The following is a 12,735-nucleotide window of genomic DNA, read 5'->3' on the forward strand; positions in this document are numbered from 1 at the left end:
CAGTTTGGCCAGCTAACCACTAGGCTTCACTAGTCTCTTTCAGTGATGGACAGAGTCGGACAAAGAGTCGCTTAGCCTAAACCTACCCTGTACAATATTAAGTCCATACCATTAAGTCTCTCTCTTAATCCATTTAGTTCCACTACAACAAATGAACAATGGTAAATTAGGTAGGTCAGCAGACTCGGCCCATATGAATAAGGCGATATCACCAATAGGTCATTTTTAGGGGTGCCAAGTGGTGAAGGAGGGCTCGCTTTATGAAATTACTAAAGAAAGGCGCGAAATTGCGATTTATCGTCAACAGGTTTATTGCGATTGTAGTGATCACATGACCAATAAGACGCGCGCCCCTCACTTGCGCTCAGCTACCCTCACTGGTTAGTTGCCCCCACAAGCAACGAGCATCAGACCGTTTTTATACTGTTGATTGACGACCAGGCACGCACAAAGGAGCTCTCAGAAAGGGAAGAGTGCCGTAGGATAGCATTAATTTTCTCAGAGTAAGAAAATGTCAGGTATTCTTTTGTGGATAGATATTTCGCCTGGATTTAAACTGGAAATGGTAATGTGAGCGGTAGGCTACGTATGCGGGAGGCTATGTTATGTAGACACAACGGTTCTTGTTCATAACCCGATTATAGGATAGACGATGCAATACATGGACATAATAGCCTAATAATAATGTCGATTTTCGAGAGTGAGTGAAAAATTGAATGATGTCCATTTAGTATTATTTCTGTAGCTGTCATGTTCTCCAATTACATGGGGTAGAATGTCAGATGAACCAGTCAACGTCAGCCTTCAAACTACACAACATAGTTGAAAGGTGGACACGGCGATACGTAACTTCTTGCTCTTTTGGAACATGGACTAAAGAAGAGAATGAGAGGCCTACAATGTTCATTTTGTCGATGCTCTCGCTCACCTGGGCAGAGACAGGCGCCCGTTAACTCTCCGTACAGTTCACTGTCGTTTTGAAGTGCTGAGGGTTTTCGCCAATGTTGGCCTGCTCTTTGACTGCAAATAACTCCAAGCGGACAGGACCTGATTTGATGGTGTCGTAGATCACTAAAATGATTTGATAATAAAAATGTATCAGCTACATTGAAGAAGACTTTGTCATCCCACCGCTGTTGTAGCCTGTGTGATACACAAGACACCAGATGGCTAACAACGACTCGATGCAAGTAAGTTTTCCTAGTTAGCATTGGACAGTGGTTTTCCTTGATTTAACATATTATGTTAGCCTGTGTTTGTCCTATTCGAAGAGATGCGTGCATGTCATATTTGTAGGCTATTCTTCTAATTGGGTTCGTGGTGACGTCTTTGCACGACAGGGACTGATGGTAGACAGATACCCTACTGGTACATCGGGCCAATGTACGTACTATGGTGGTTTTAGACCGGTAGTAGCCCACTATAACCTACTGAGCCTTTAGTCCACACCATCACCTTGAAACTTTAGGTCGGTGTTTTCTGTCCCCCATGTTTGCAATGGTCAAACAGGGCATAATAATGGCAGGTGCTTACAATGTGTGTTACCAAAGCAATCTGACATATTTGTGCGGGTGTAAACACAAGTAATGACGTATTGATGATGTGTAGACCAACAAATACTGTACACACGTCTACTTTTTAAACCTCACCCACCATATGGAAGGGAAATGACCTGTATGGAGCATTAGAGGGCCATTTCTTGTGGTACATAGTTGTTCCACTCAGGTGAGTTACAGTGAAGGGTGTCAGAGTCAATGACCTAATTAAACAGGTTATGTTACCTTATGCTGCTTACACAGGTGTCATCTCAGTTCAGGAAACTGCATAGGAGGGAATTGTTAAAAATTAGAGACCAGGTTGAACTCAAGCCAGAACCCAACACATTAATATCTGTCTTCTGCAGTCTTGCAGGAAACCCACTGAGTTTGGGTCAGACCAAAGTTCAAATAATAAGATACATAAAACTACACATTCTATTTTAAGTTAGTGTATTACATATTACATACATACACATCCCGATAGTTTTGGCATTTTTTCCACTAATTGTTCTTTTGACCAATCACATCAGATCTTTTCAGATCAACTCTTTTTCAGACCTGATCTGATTGGTCAAACTAATAATTAATGACCAAAATACCCGAATTGGGCTGCCTGTGTAGATGCAGCCTTTTTTCTTCTAAAATAAATTGAATGAGAAACAACTTTGTGTTCACTTGTGTATTTGTTTGACTTAGAACTGCACAGAACCAAGAAAAGAAAAGAAAAAAAAAAGAAAAAAAAATGTCCCGAATTAAATAATTCAAAATTCCAATTAATTTGGTTGGAGGCAGTGATTCTCATTTACTGTGTAATTTATTTAACCTTTGGTAAGTTGCAGGTGCCAAAAGGGTAAAAATAGCCGTTCAACCAGTTTTGAAAAGAAAAAACTGAACATTCTGCTCCATTGCACTTCATTGTAATGTGCAAGGGTGCCAACATATTTCACCACATGTCACGATCGTTATAATGAGTGTCGGACCAAGGCGCAGCGTACGTAGAGTTCCACATGTTTAATTGAAATGAAACTCACAAAAACAGTAAAGAGCAAAAAACGAAAACGTGAAGTCTTGGAGTGCTCACAGGCCACTACACACAAACAAGATCCCACAAAACACAGTGGGGGAAATGGCTGCCTAAATATGATCCCCAATCAGAGACAACGATAAACAGCTGTCTCTGATTGGGAACCATACCAGGCCAACATAGACATACAATAACCTAGATAACCCACCCTAGTCACACCCCGACCTAACCACACCATAGAGAATAAAAGGCACTCTATGGTCAGGGCGTCACACCACATCTGTTACTACAAGGCATTTTTGCCTTTTGAGGCCTTAAGCAACATTTTGTTGGGGACCCCACCTCACGGAAAAACATTTGAATGGCCCCCCTTTTGACAGTGTAAAGAAAAAAGTTTCAGATATAATTTCCTGCAATTTGACAAATGTTGCTATGGGGTAACATTTTTATTTTACCTTTATTTAACTAGGCAAGTCAGTTAAGAACAAATTCTTATTTTCAATGACGACCTAGGAACAGTGGGTTAACTGCCTGTTCAGGGGCAGAACAACAGATTTGTACCTTGTCAGCTCAGGGATTTGAACTTGCAACCTTTTGGTTAGTCCAACACTCTAACCACTAGGCTACCCTGCCACCCCAAACATGTTTGCATGCATTCCACACATTTTGCCATGGAGAGAACATTTGGCAATTTTCTAACAAATTTCATGCAATTCTACTAATTTGGGGAAAATGGGCAGTTTTACAGCTAATTTCTTGAAATTCAAAAAAAAAGGACATTTTTTGCAGTTTTAAAGCTAATATCCTACAATTCTGCACATTTTCCATGACTTATACCACGGTAATATGATATCTGAGTGAGAGTGACAAATAAAATCAATGGGGGCCCCCAGGAGGTTAGGGCCCCTGGGCATGTGCCCTTTGTGCCTGGTCTATAATATGACCATGATTACCACAAGTTTAGATAGCTGGCTAGACATGGGCTAATTGAGTGACTGTCAGTGATTGACATAGCAAGATAACTGCTGATGCACAACAGCATTTCTAAATTGCACCATGTGAATTATACTATTCTAACTCACAACAATAAGTTGAGACGCCTACTGAGTTCTTCAAAACAATACATGTTTTTGATCGGGGCCCCCTAGCGGCTGGAGGCCCAAAGCGACCACTTATGTCACTTATGCCCAGGGCGGGCCGGTGCAACATCATGTGAAGTATGACCTACTGAACACTGAACTGGGTCAGCAAGTAGCCTAAGCCTATGGCTATGTGTCAGTGTCAGGTAAGAATCCGGTATCAAGGACACATGTAGGCTACAGTAAGTTCCTTCCAATGGTGCCACTGTCAGACTTCTTCCCCGAGGGATCTTCCTCCAGAAACTTGAGATCAATCATTTGTTTTAAATGTATTCAATAAAACAGCATGTACATAATGATGCTTATGACTGTAAAATTGGGGGTGGCCTCTTGACTGACGTAAGTAGGCCTAGTTAGTGTTTCCATGAAAGAGAAGGTTTCCTGATTCCTGGAAAGCTAGCACTGTGACTGTGGGCAACACACATCAGAGGAGGGTAACAGGGCCTAAATGTTCGTTGTTCATGTTTTGAATTCTCTTGTTCTACCTCTAGGCCCTTCTCTTCTTTTTCAGTTATGTTTAGCTCGTTTTGCAATGAGAGAGAAAATATTGCTTTGGATGGAAAAGATACATGCATTGACTTTGCGGAAATAATAATAGGCCCTGCAGGACTTTCATATATTTTAGGGATCTTTTACTGTCACGGTCGTCATAATGAGGAGACCAAGGCGCAGCGTGATAAGCGTACATAACTCTTTTAATGAAAAGAACAAACACTGAACAAAACAACAAAACTAACCGTGAAGCTATATGACTTGTGCAAACAGGCAACTAAACATAGAATAACAAGCCACAAAATAACCAAGGAATATGGCTACCTAAACATGGTTCACAATCAGAGACAACATTAAACAGCTGCCTCTGATTGAGAACCAATCTAGGCAACTATAGACATAAACACCTAGACTAGAAAAACCTCTAGACAATACAAAAACTCAACAAACCATTTCAATGGGGTTTAATTTATCCAGCAAACAATCCCCAATTTCTGTTTTTACACTGGTCAAAAATATTAACGCAACATTCAACGATTTCAAAGATTTTACTGAGTTACAGTTCATACAAGGAAATCAGTCAATTGAAAAAAATGCATTAGGCCCTAATCTATGGAATTCACATGACTGGGAATACAGATATGCATCTGTTGGTCACAGATACCTTAAAAAAAAAGATTGGGGCATGGATCAGAAAACCAGTCAGTATCTGGTGTGACCACCATTTGCCCCATGCAGCTCGACACATTTCCTTGGCATAGAGTTGATCAGGCTGTTGATTGTGGCCTGTGGACTTTTGTCCCACTCCTCTTCAATGGCTGCGTGAAATTGCTGGATATAGGCTGGAACTGGAAAACGCTGTTGTACATGTCGATCCAGAGTATCCCAAACATGCTCAATGGGTGACATGTCTGGTGAGTATGCAGGCCATAGAAGAACTGGGACATTTTTAGCTTCCAGGAATTGTGTACAGATCCTTGCGACATGAGGTGATTGTGGCAGATTAATGACACAACAATGAGCCTCAGGATCTCGTCACGGTGTGTCTGTGCATTCAAATTGTCATTGATAAAATGCAATTGTGTTCGTTGTCCATAGCTTATGCCTGCCCATACAATAACCCCACTGCCACCATGGGGCACTCTGTTCACAATGTTGAAATCAGCAAACCGCTCACCCACATGTCATGTCTGCCATCTGCCCAGTACAGTTGAAACCGGGATTCATCCGTGAAGAGCACACTTTTCCAGCGTGCCATTCAGGTCAAGACCCTGGTGAGGACAACAAGCACGTAGATGAGCTTCCCTGAGATGGTTTCTGACAGTTTCTGTAGAAATTCTTTGGTTATGCAAACCCACAGTTTCATCAGCCGTCCAGGTGGCTGATCTCAGACGATCTCGCAGGTGAAGAAGCCGGATGTGGAGGTCCTTGGCTGGCCTGGTTACACGTGGTCTGCGATTGTGAGGCCGGTTGGACGTACTGCCAAATTATCTAAAACAACATTGGAGGCGGCTTATGGTAGAGAAAATAACCTTAAATTCTCTGGCAACAGCTCTGGTGGACATTGCTGCCTGCCAATTGCACGCTTCTTCAATACTTGAGACATCTGTGGTATTGTGTTGTGTGACAAAACTGCACATTTGCACAATCAGCTTCTTGATATGTCAAATCTGTCAGATGGATGGATTATCTTGGCAAAGGAGAAATGCTCACTAACAGGGACGTTAACACATTTGTGCACAATATTTGAGAGAAATAAGCTTTTTTTGCGAATGGAACAATTCTGGGATCTGGGATTTCAGCTCATGAAACATGGGACTAACACTTTACATGTTGCGTTTATATTTTTGTTCAGTGTAGATTGTAGCATGGAGAAGAATGTTATGTCCAGGAGCAGTAGATTGGCTACACATAGATACTGAGATATTGCTGATTGAGATCAAGCAGGCACGTTGGCAATGATTGACGTCCCTGTTGGAGCAGACCTATACTGTGCATAGTGATTGGGCTTGATTGTTCTATTTCCCCTCAATACCTCATCAAGTCTCTACTGGGGGGGTCAGAATGTTTTTTTTGAAAGGGACACATTATCCATATTATCCAGTGCACATAATAGGGCTTAGTCCATCAGGGTGTATTGGTCTCTCTCTCTCTCTCTCTCTCTCTCTCTCTCACTCTCCCACTTAGTCGTCCGCTGTCTCTCTCTCCCTCTCTCTCTCTCTCTCTCTCTCTCTCTCTCTCCCACTTAGTCGTCCACTGTCTCTCTCTCTCCCTCTCTCTCTCTCTCTCTCTCTCAATCTCTCTCAATCTGTCTCTCTCTCTCTCTCTCTCTCTCCTCCCACTTAGTCATCCGCTGTCTCTCTCTCTCTCTCTCTCTCTCTTTTCCCACTTAGTCGTCCGCTCGTCTCTCTCTCTCTCTCTCTCTCTCTCTCTCTCTCCCACCCACTAGTCATCCACTGTCTCTCTCTCTCTCTCTCTCTCTCTCTCTCTCTCTCTCTCTCTCTCTCTCTCTCTCTCTCAATCTGTCTCTCTCTCTCTCTCCCACTTCGTTGTCCGCTGTCTCTCTCTCTCTCTCTCTCTCTCTCTCACTCCCACTTAGTCGTCCTCCGTCTCTCTCGCTCTCTCTCTCTCTCTCTCCCACTTAGTCATCCACGGTCTCTCTCTCTCTCTCTCTCACTTAGTCATCCACGGTCTCTCTCTCTCTCTCTCTCTCTCTCTCTCTCTCTCTCTCTCTCTCTCTCTCTCTCTCTCCCCCACTTCGTTGTCCGCTGTCTCTCTCTCTCTCTCTCTCTCTCTCACTCCCACTTAGTCGTCCTCCGTCTCTCTCTCTCTCTCTCTCTCTTTTTCCCACTTAGTCATCCGCCATATCTCTCTCTCTCTCTCTCTCTCTCTCTCTCTCATGTATTGATTTGATGTTTGTTTATTTGCTTACTCCCTGCTCCCCAGACAGCTTCACTGAGTGTAAAGCAGGAATCCCCCTGGGTATTTGGGTCATGTGCATTGTACACCACCCTTATAGACGTACATTGCAGCCATCCTCTCATGCATTTTTTATATCTTTTGGTGTTCAACGATTCTCTGTCTTTTTTTGCTTTTTGCCAAATGGCTTTTTATTGATCACCCCGGAGACTGGAAACATTTCCTCTGTCAGTACATTTCTTTAATGGCATCAAAGACTTCCTCCACACTCAGGCCGATTAAGCCCCAGACACCTGTTGCGCTGTATATTAAAAAGAGAAAAAAACACTATGGTTCTTCTTTAGACGGGCTCCTCATCATGCAAACAAAAACTGTTTTGTCTCCAGCTGTCGTTGCTGATAGCTCCATTGATAATAGGATTAGGAGACCCTGGACATTTCTGTCCTGACCCACTCCCATGGTGGCATTACACCCAAAATTTTACACTGAAAATGTTTTACCATCCCGAAGTTATTTTATATACAGTGCCTTGCGAAAGTATTCGGCCCCCTTGAACTTTGCGACCTTTTGCCACATTTCAGGCTTCAAACATAAAGATATAAAACTGTATTTTTTTTTGAAGAATCAACAACAAGTGGGACACAATCATGAAGTGGAACGACATTTATTGGATATTTCAAACTTTTTTAACAAATCAAAAACTGAAAAATTGGGCGTGCAAAATTATTCAGCCCCTTTACTTTCAGTGCAGCAAACTCTCTCCAGAAGTTCAGTGAGGATCTCTGAATGATCCAATGTTGACCTAAATGACTAATGATGACAAATACAATCCACCTGTGTGTAATCAAGTCTCCATATAAATGCACCTGCACTGTGATAGTCTCAGAGGTCCGTTAAAAGCGCAGAGAGCATCATGAAGAACAAGGAACACACCAGGCATGTCCGAGATACTGTTGTGAAGACGTTTAAAGCCGGATTTGGATACAAAAAGATTTCCCAAGCTTTAAACATCCCAAGGAGCACTGTGCAAGCGGTAATATTGAAATGGAAGGAGTATCAGACCACTGCAAATCTACCAAGACCTGGCCGTCCCTCTAAACTTTCAGCTCATACAAGGAGAAGACTGATCAGAGATGCAGCCAAGAGGCCCATGATCACTCTGGATGAACTGCAAAGATCTACAGCTGAGGTGGGAGACTCTGTCCATAGGACAACAATCAGTCGTATATTGCACAAATCTGGCCTTTATGGAAGAGTGGCAAGAAGAAAGCCATTTCTTAAAGATATCCATAAAAAGTGTTGTTTAAAGTTTGCCACAAGCCACCTGGGAGACACACCAAACATGTGGAAGAAGGTGCTCTGGTCAGATGAAACCAAAATTGAACTTTTTGGCAACAATGCAAAACGTTATGTTTGGAGTAAAAGCAACACAGCTCATCACCCTGAACACACCATCCCCACTGTCAAACATGGTGGTGGCAGCATCATGGTTTGGGCCTGCTTTTCTTCAGCAGTGACAGGGAAGATGGTTAAAATTGATGGGAAGATGGATGGAGACAAATACAGGACCATTCTGGAAGAAAACCTGATGGAGTCTGCAAAAGACCTGAGACTGGGACGGAGATTTGTCTTCCAACAAGACAATGATCCAAAACATAAAGCTAAATCTACAATGGAATGGTTCAAAAATAAACATATCCAGGTGTTAGAATGGCCAAGTCAAAGTCCAGACCTGAATCCAATCGAGAATCTGTGGAAAGAACTGAAAACTGCTGTTCACAAATGCTCTCCATCCAACCTCACTGAGCTCGAGCTGTTTTGCAAGGAGGAATGGGAAAAAATTTCAGTCTCTCGATGTGCAAAACTGATAGAGACATACCCCAAGCGACTTACAGCTGTAATCGCAGCAAAAGGTGGCGCTACAAAGTATTAACTTAAGGGGGCTGAATAATTTTGCGCGCCCAATTTTTCAGTTTTTGATTTGTTAAAAAAGTTTGAAATATCCAATAAATGTCGTTCCACTTCATGATTGTGTCCCACTTGTTGTTGATTCTTCAGAAAAAAATACAGTTTTATATCTTTATGTTTGAAGCCTGAAATGTGGCAAAAGGTCGCAAAGTTCAAGGGGGCCGAATACTTTCGCAAGGCACTGTAAATACTGAACAAAAATATAAACGCAACTGTCATGACATTGGCCTGGGGGTAGGTTTATGACAGTCATAAATACCTCTTCCCCCCTTTTTCCTCTCTCTACCCTACTGATGTTACATTTGCAAACCCCTTTGGTTAACATAGAGATTCTGGGAACATCAGAAGTTGGGAGGAAATGAACTATATTCTGGTAATCCGACCAATTGAACATATGCGGTGGTACTTAATGAATATGATGTCAGTTCGGTTGTCATCTGAGACATTCTCATCAATGATAAGATGACATAAACTCTACAGTGGAAAGTCTACACATCAGAGTTATCGGATTCACATGGAATTGTTGTTCAATTTAAATGTTTGAATATGAAATTATTCGTGATGGGTTGAAATGTGATTTTAGCTATGCTCAATCAGTTGCCCGCCCCTGTGAAGGGACATGGGCTATAAAACTTTTCAAACACGCCCTCCTCTCCCTTCCTATATAAAGCCTTGACAACAATGTAACCTCCTGTTCCGAGGATGTGAGGACGACAGTCCGATGTCAGAATGGTTCAGATAATAACTAGAGAACGAAGCCAACATCAGCGTGAGCTTTGGTTGCGAATGGTATGAACTTTGAACTCTTATTCACTACAGAAGTGATACCTCCTAGCCGTTGAGTTAGCAACAGCAGCTGCAAACGCAGGTTAGGAAGGAACAGACAGAGTATCCCATCTACCACACTACGATGTTACTACAACGTATCCAATTGACCACCAGAGACATTCTTCAAAAGACTCGGTTTGGCAACACGGCCTTCCATCTACCACCAACCTACCGAAGCGCAGCTCAGAGTAAATATTTATTGCATTTTCCTTTTCCAAATGGGCGGTAATTTAGAATGCATAAGATGCTGAATTTACGATAGCACAGCTTCGCCTTTGTTCCTCAGTCTTCCTGCTCTTTCACTCAAACCCATCCCCTTTGCTTTTCTGTAACAAGCTGTCATGTCTGTTCCCGCTAGGGACATTTTCCTTTATGACGTAATTTGTTATCAAGTTATGATTAATTATGTGTATGTGTAATTCTGTGTGATTAGTTAGGTATTTAGTAAATAAATAATTAAACCCAATTTTGTATTGCTGATTCAACTTGTTAGCCAGGGTTTGTGAAGATTACCAAGAATTTACAACTTTCAGATGAGACTGAATTAAGGTGACGATTAATTAATTGACTGCTATTGATGTAAAATATTACTAGGTCTTTAAGAGTTTATTTGGAAGATAACAGCTCTATAAATAATATTTCGTGGTGCCCCAACTCTCTAGTTAATTACATTTACATGATTAGCTCAATCAGGTAATATTAATTACGGGGAAATTATTTTATAGAATAGCATGTCATATCACTTAATCCGGCATAGCCAATTTCAACGTTTTTACTGAGTTACAGTTCATATAAGGAAATCAGACAATAAATTCATCAGGCCCTAATCTATGTATTTCACGTGACTGGGCAGGGGCGCAGACATGCATGGGCCTGGGAGGGCATAGGCGCACACACTTGGGAGCCAGGCCCACCCACTGGGGAGCCAGGCCCAGCCAATCAGAATTCGTTTTTTTCTCCAGAAAGGGCTTTATTACAGACAGAAATACTCCTCCGTTTCATCAGCCAATCAGTTGGCTGGTCTCAGACTATCCCGCAGGTGAAGAATCCGGATGTGCAGGTCCTGGGCTGGCGTGGCTACACTTGGTCCGTGGGTGTGAGGACGGTTGGACACACTGCCAAAATCTTTAAAACGACGTTGGAGGCGGCTTATGGTAGAGAATTAAACATTCAATTCTCTGGCAACCTCTCTGGTGGACATTCCTGCAATCAGCATGCTAATTGCACACTCCCTCAAAACTTCAGACATCTGCTGTGACAAAACTGCACATTTTAGAGTGGCCTTTGGCCCTGGGGATTGTCCCTTCCCAGCCCAAGGTGCACCAGTCCAGCTATAGTTCTGCTCTGTTCTGCCATGCTGGCTAAATGCCCACTGGCTTGCCTCACAGGATTAGTTATGTTTACTGCCAACCCACCCTGATCATGGATGGATCATGAAAGACTGTCCTCCACGGTGGCATGGGGCAGCCAGACCTGTTGTTTGTGACTATATTGCTCAGTGCAGTTGTGATGGTTGTTGTGCAGGTTATTGTGAGTGACGTTTTGAGTGTTTTGAGGCCTGGGGTCTCATGGGATTGCGGTGGTGTTATAGGATTGAGGAATGTGTTACAATGAAGAAAGGCCCAAAACAATGTTATGTGGGGGCATCATATTTTACTCCAATTGGCCAACCATAAGCACCATTTTAGAGTGAGTGGGAAATGAGGTTGCTGATTGGAGTTATGTAGGAGCCAATGTTTTATCTCTGCAGAAATGGGCAGTAATCAGTGGTTTTGTAATCCTAGCCAGAGACAGCATTTTTACTGACTGACTGACTGACTGACTGACTGACTGGCTGACTGACTGACCGACTGGCCCAGCTGTGGTGCTGAAATCACAAACGGATAGCTTTCATAATTCAGTCATCTTTTTCTGTAATACATCATTTTAGTAAATACAAGGTCAAAAAAATCAAGCTTTTTGACTTACCTTGGAAGTTTTCCATGGGTCAAGGGGCACTACCAACCTACAAAAATGCTTCCATTACTTGGGTACAGCCACCACAGGCTATCACAGATCAACCCCAAACAATGTCGCTAAAGGACTTTGTTTGAATTTAGTTTATTTGGACATTCAATGCTTAAAGATAGAATCCGCAGTAGGGGGAAACAGTGCCCCTGGCTGCCCCACCACCGTTGTTATTGATTTGTGCAGCATGGTAGAAATTTCAGTACATATTGTGCTCTTCTGGAAAAACAGGTTTGCAGTAACGTCTTTGTTGTTGTAATATCGCAAACGGATGTGGCTGCTTCACCATTAAGGAGTCCAGCTTTAAGTGGAAGCTATGCTGAGTAGCATTGTTTTGGTGTGCTCGTTGGCTGGGAGGGAGGCACCATTTTGAGGTGTGAAGGTGAGACATTCCCCAGTGCTGTGACCACTGAGACTGTGAGCAAGTCAGTCTGTTCTAGGACAATAAGAGCAAGGCCAGGCCATGCCCATGCAGTGACCTGATTGTGGTTACCTACGGTAATGGTGATGAGGTAGCCTCCCGGTGCTAGATGGGTGCAGCGACGGCTCTGCCATCCCAACAGTGGGCTGTCTGTTCTGTCTGCCCAGGGGCCATTAATCTGAGCCGAGGAAGAAAAACGTCAGGTAGAAATGGTGAGGATCAAACAGCAGTCCTTTTCACATGCCTTGAAACATGGTGCTTAGAATAAGTCACTGCCTTGGAGAGACAGAGAGAGAGAGGGGGGGTTGAAAGTAGAGAGAGGTGAAATACATGACGGATGAAGGGTACAGTAAATGACTGTTTGGTTGTGAGTTAGAGTCCTAATTGAGCTGACATTGC

The 12,735-nt window shown here is 42.8% G+C and overlaps 1 protein-coding gene across 1 annotated transcript in view; it reads left to right on the forward strand.

The window, feature by feature from the left end:
- Window positions 1-377: 377 nt before the first annotated feature.
- LOC112259218 (serine/threonine-protein kinase N1) overlaps window positions 378-12,735 on the forward strand; it is a 45,547-nt gene continuing 33,189 nt past the window's right edge. Inside the window, exon 1 of the mRNA XM_042327596.1 lies at window positions 378-1,190. Within this exon, the coding sequence (XP_042183530.1) occupies window positions 1,167-1,190 (24 nt within the window). The 5' untranslated portion in view covers window positions 378-1,166. The remainder of the gene's footprint in view (window positions 1,191-12,735) is intronic.

Source organism: Oncorhynchus tshawytscha, linkage group LG09 (assembly GCF_018296145.1).
Source record: "Oncorhynchus tshawytscha isolate Ot180627B linkage group LG09, Otsh_v2.0, whole genome shotgun sequence".
Lineage (NCBI taxonomy): Eukaryota > Metazoa > Chordata > Actinopteri > Salmoniformes > Salmonidae > Oncorhynchus > Oncorhynchus tshawytscha.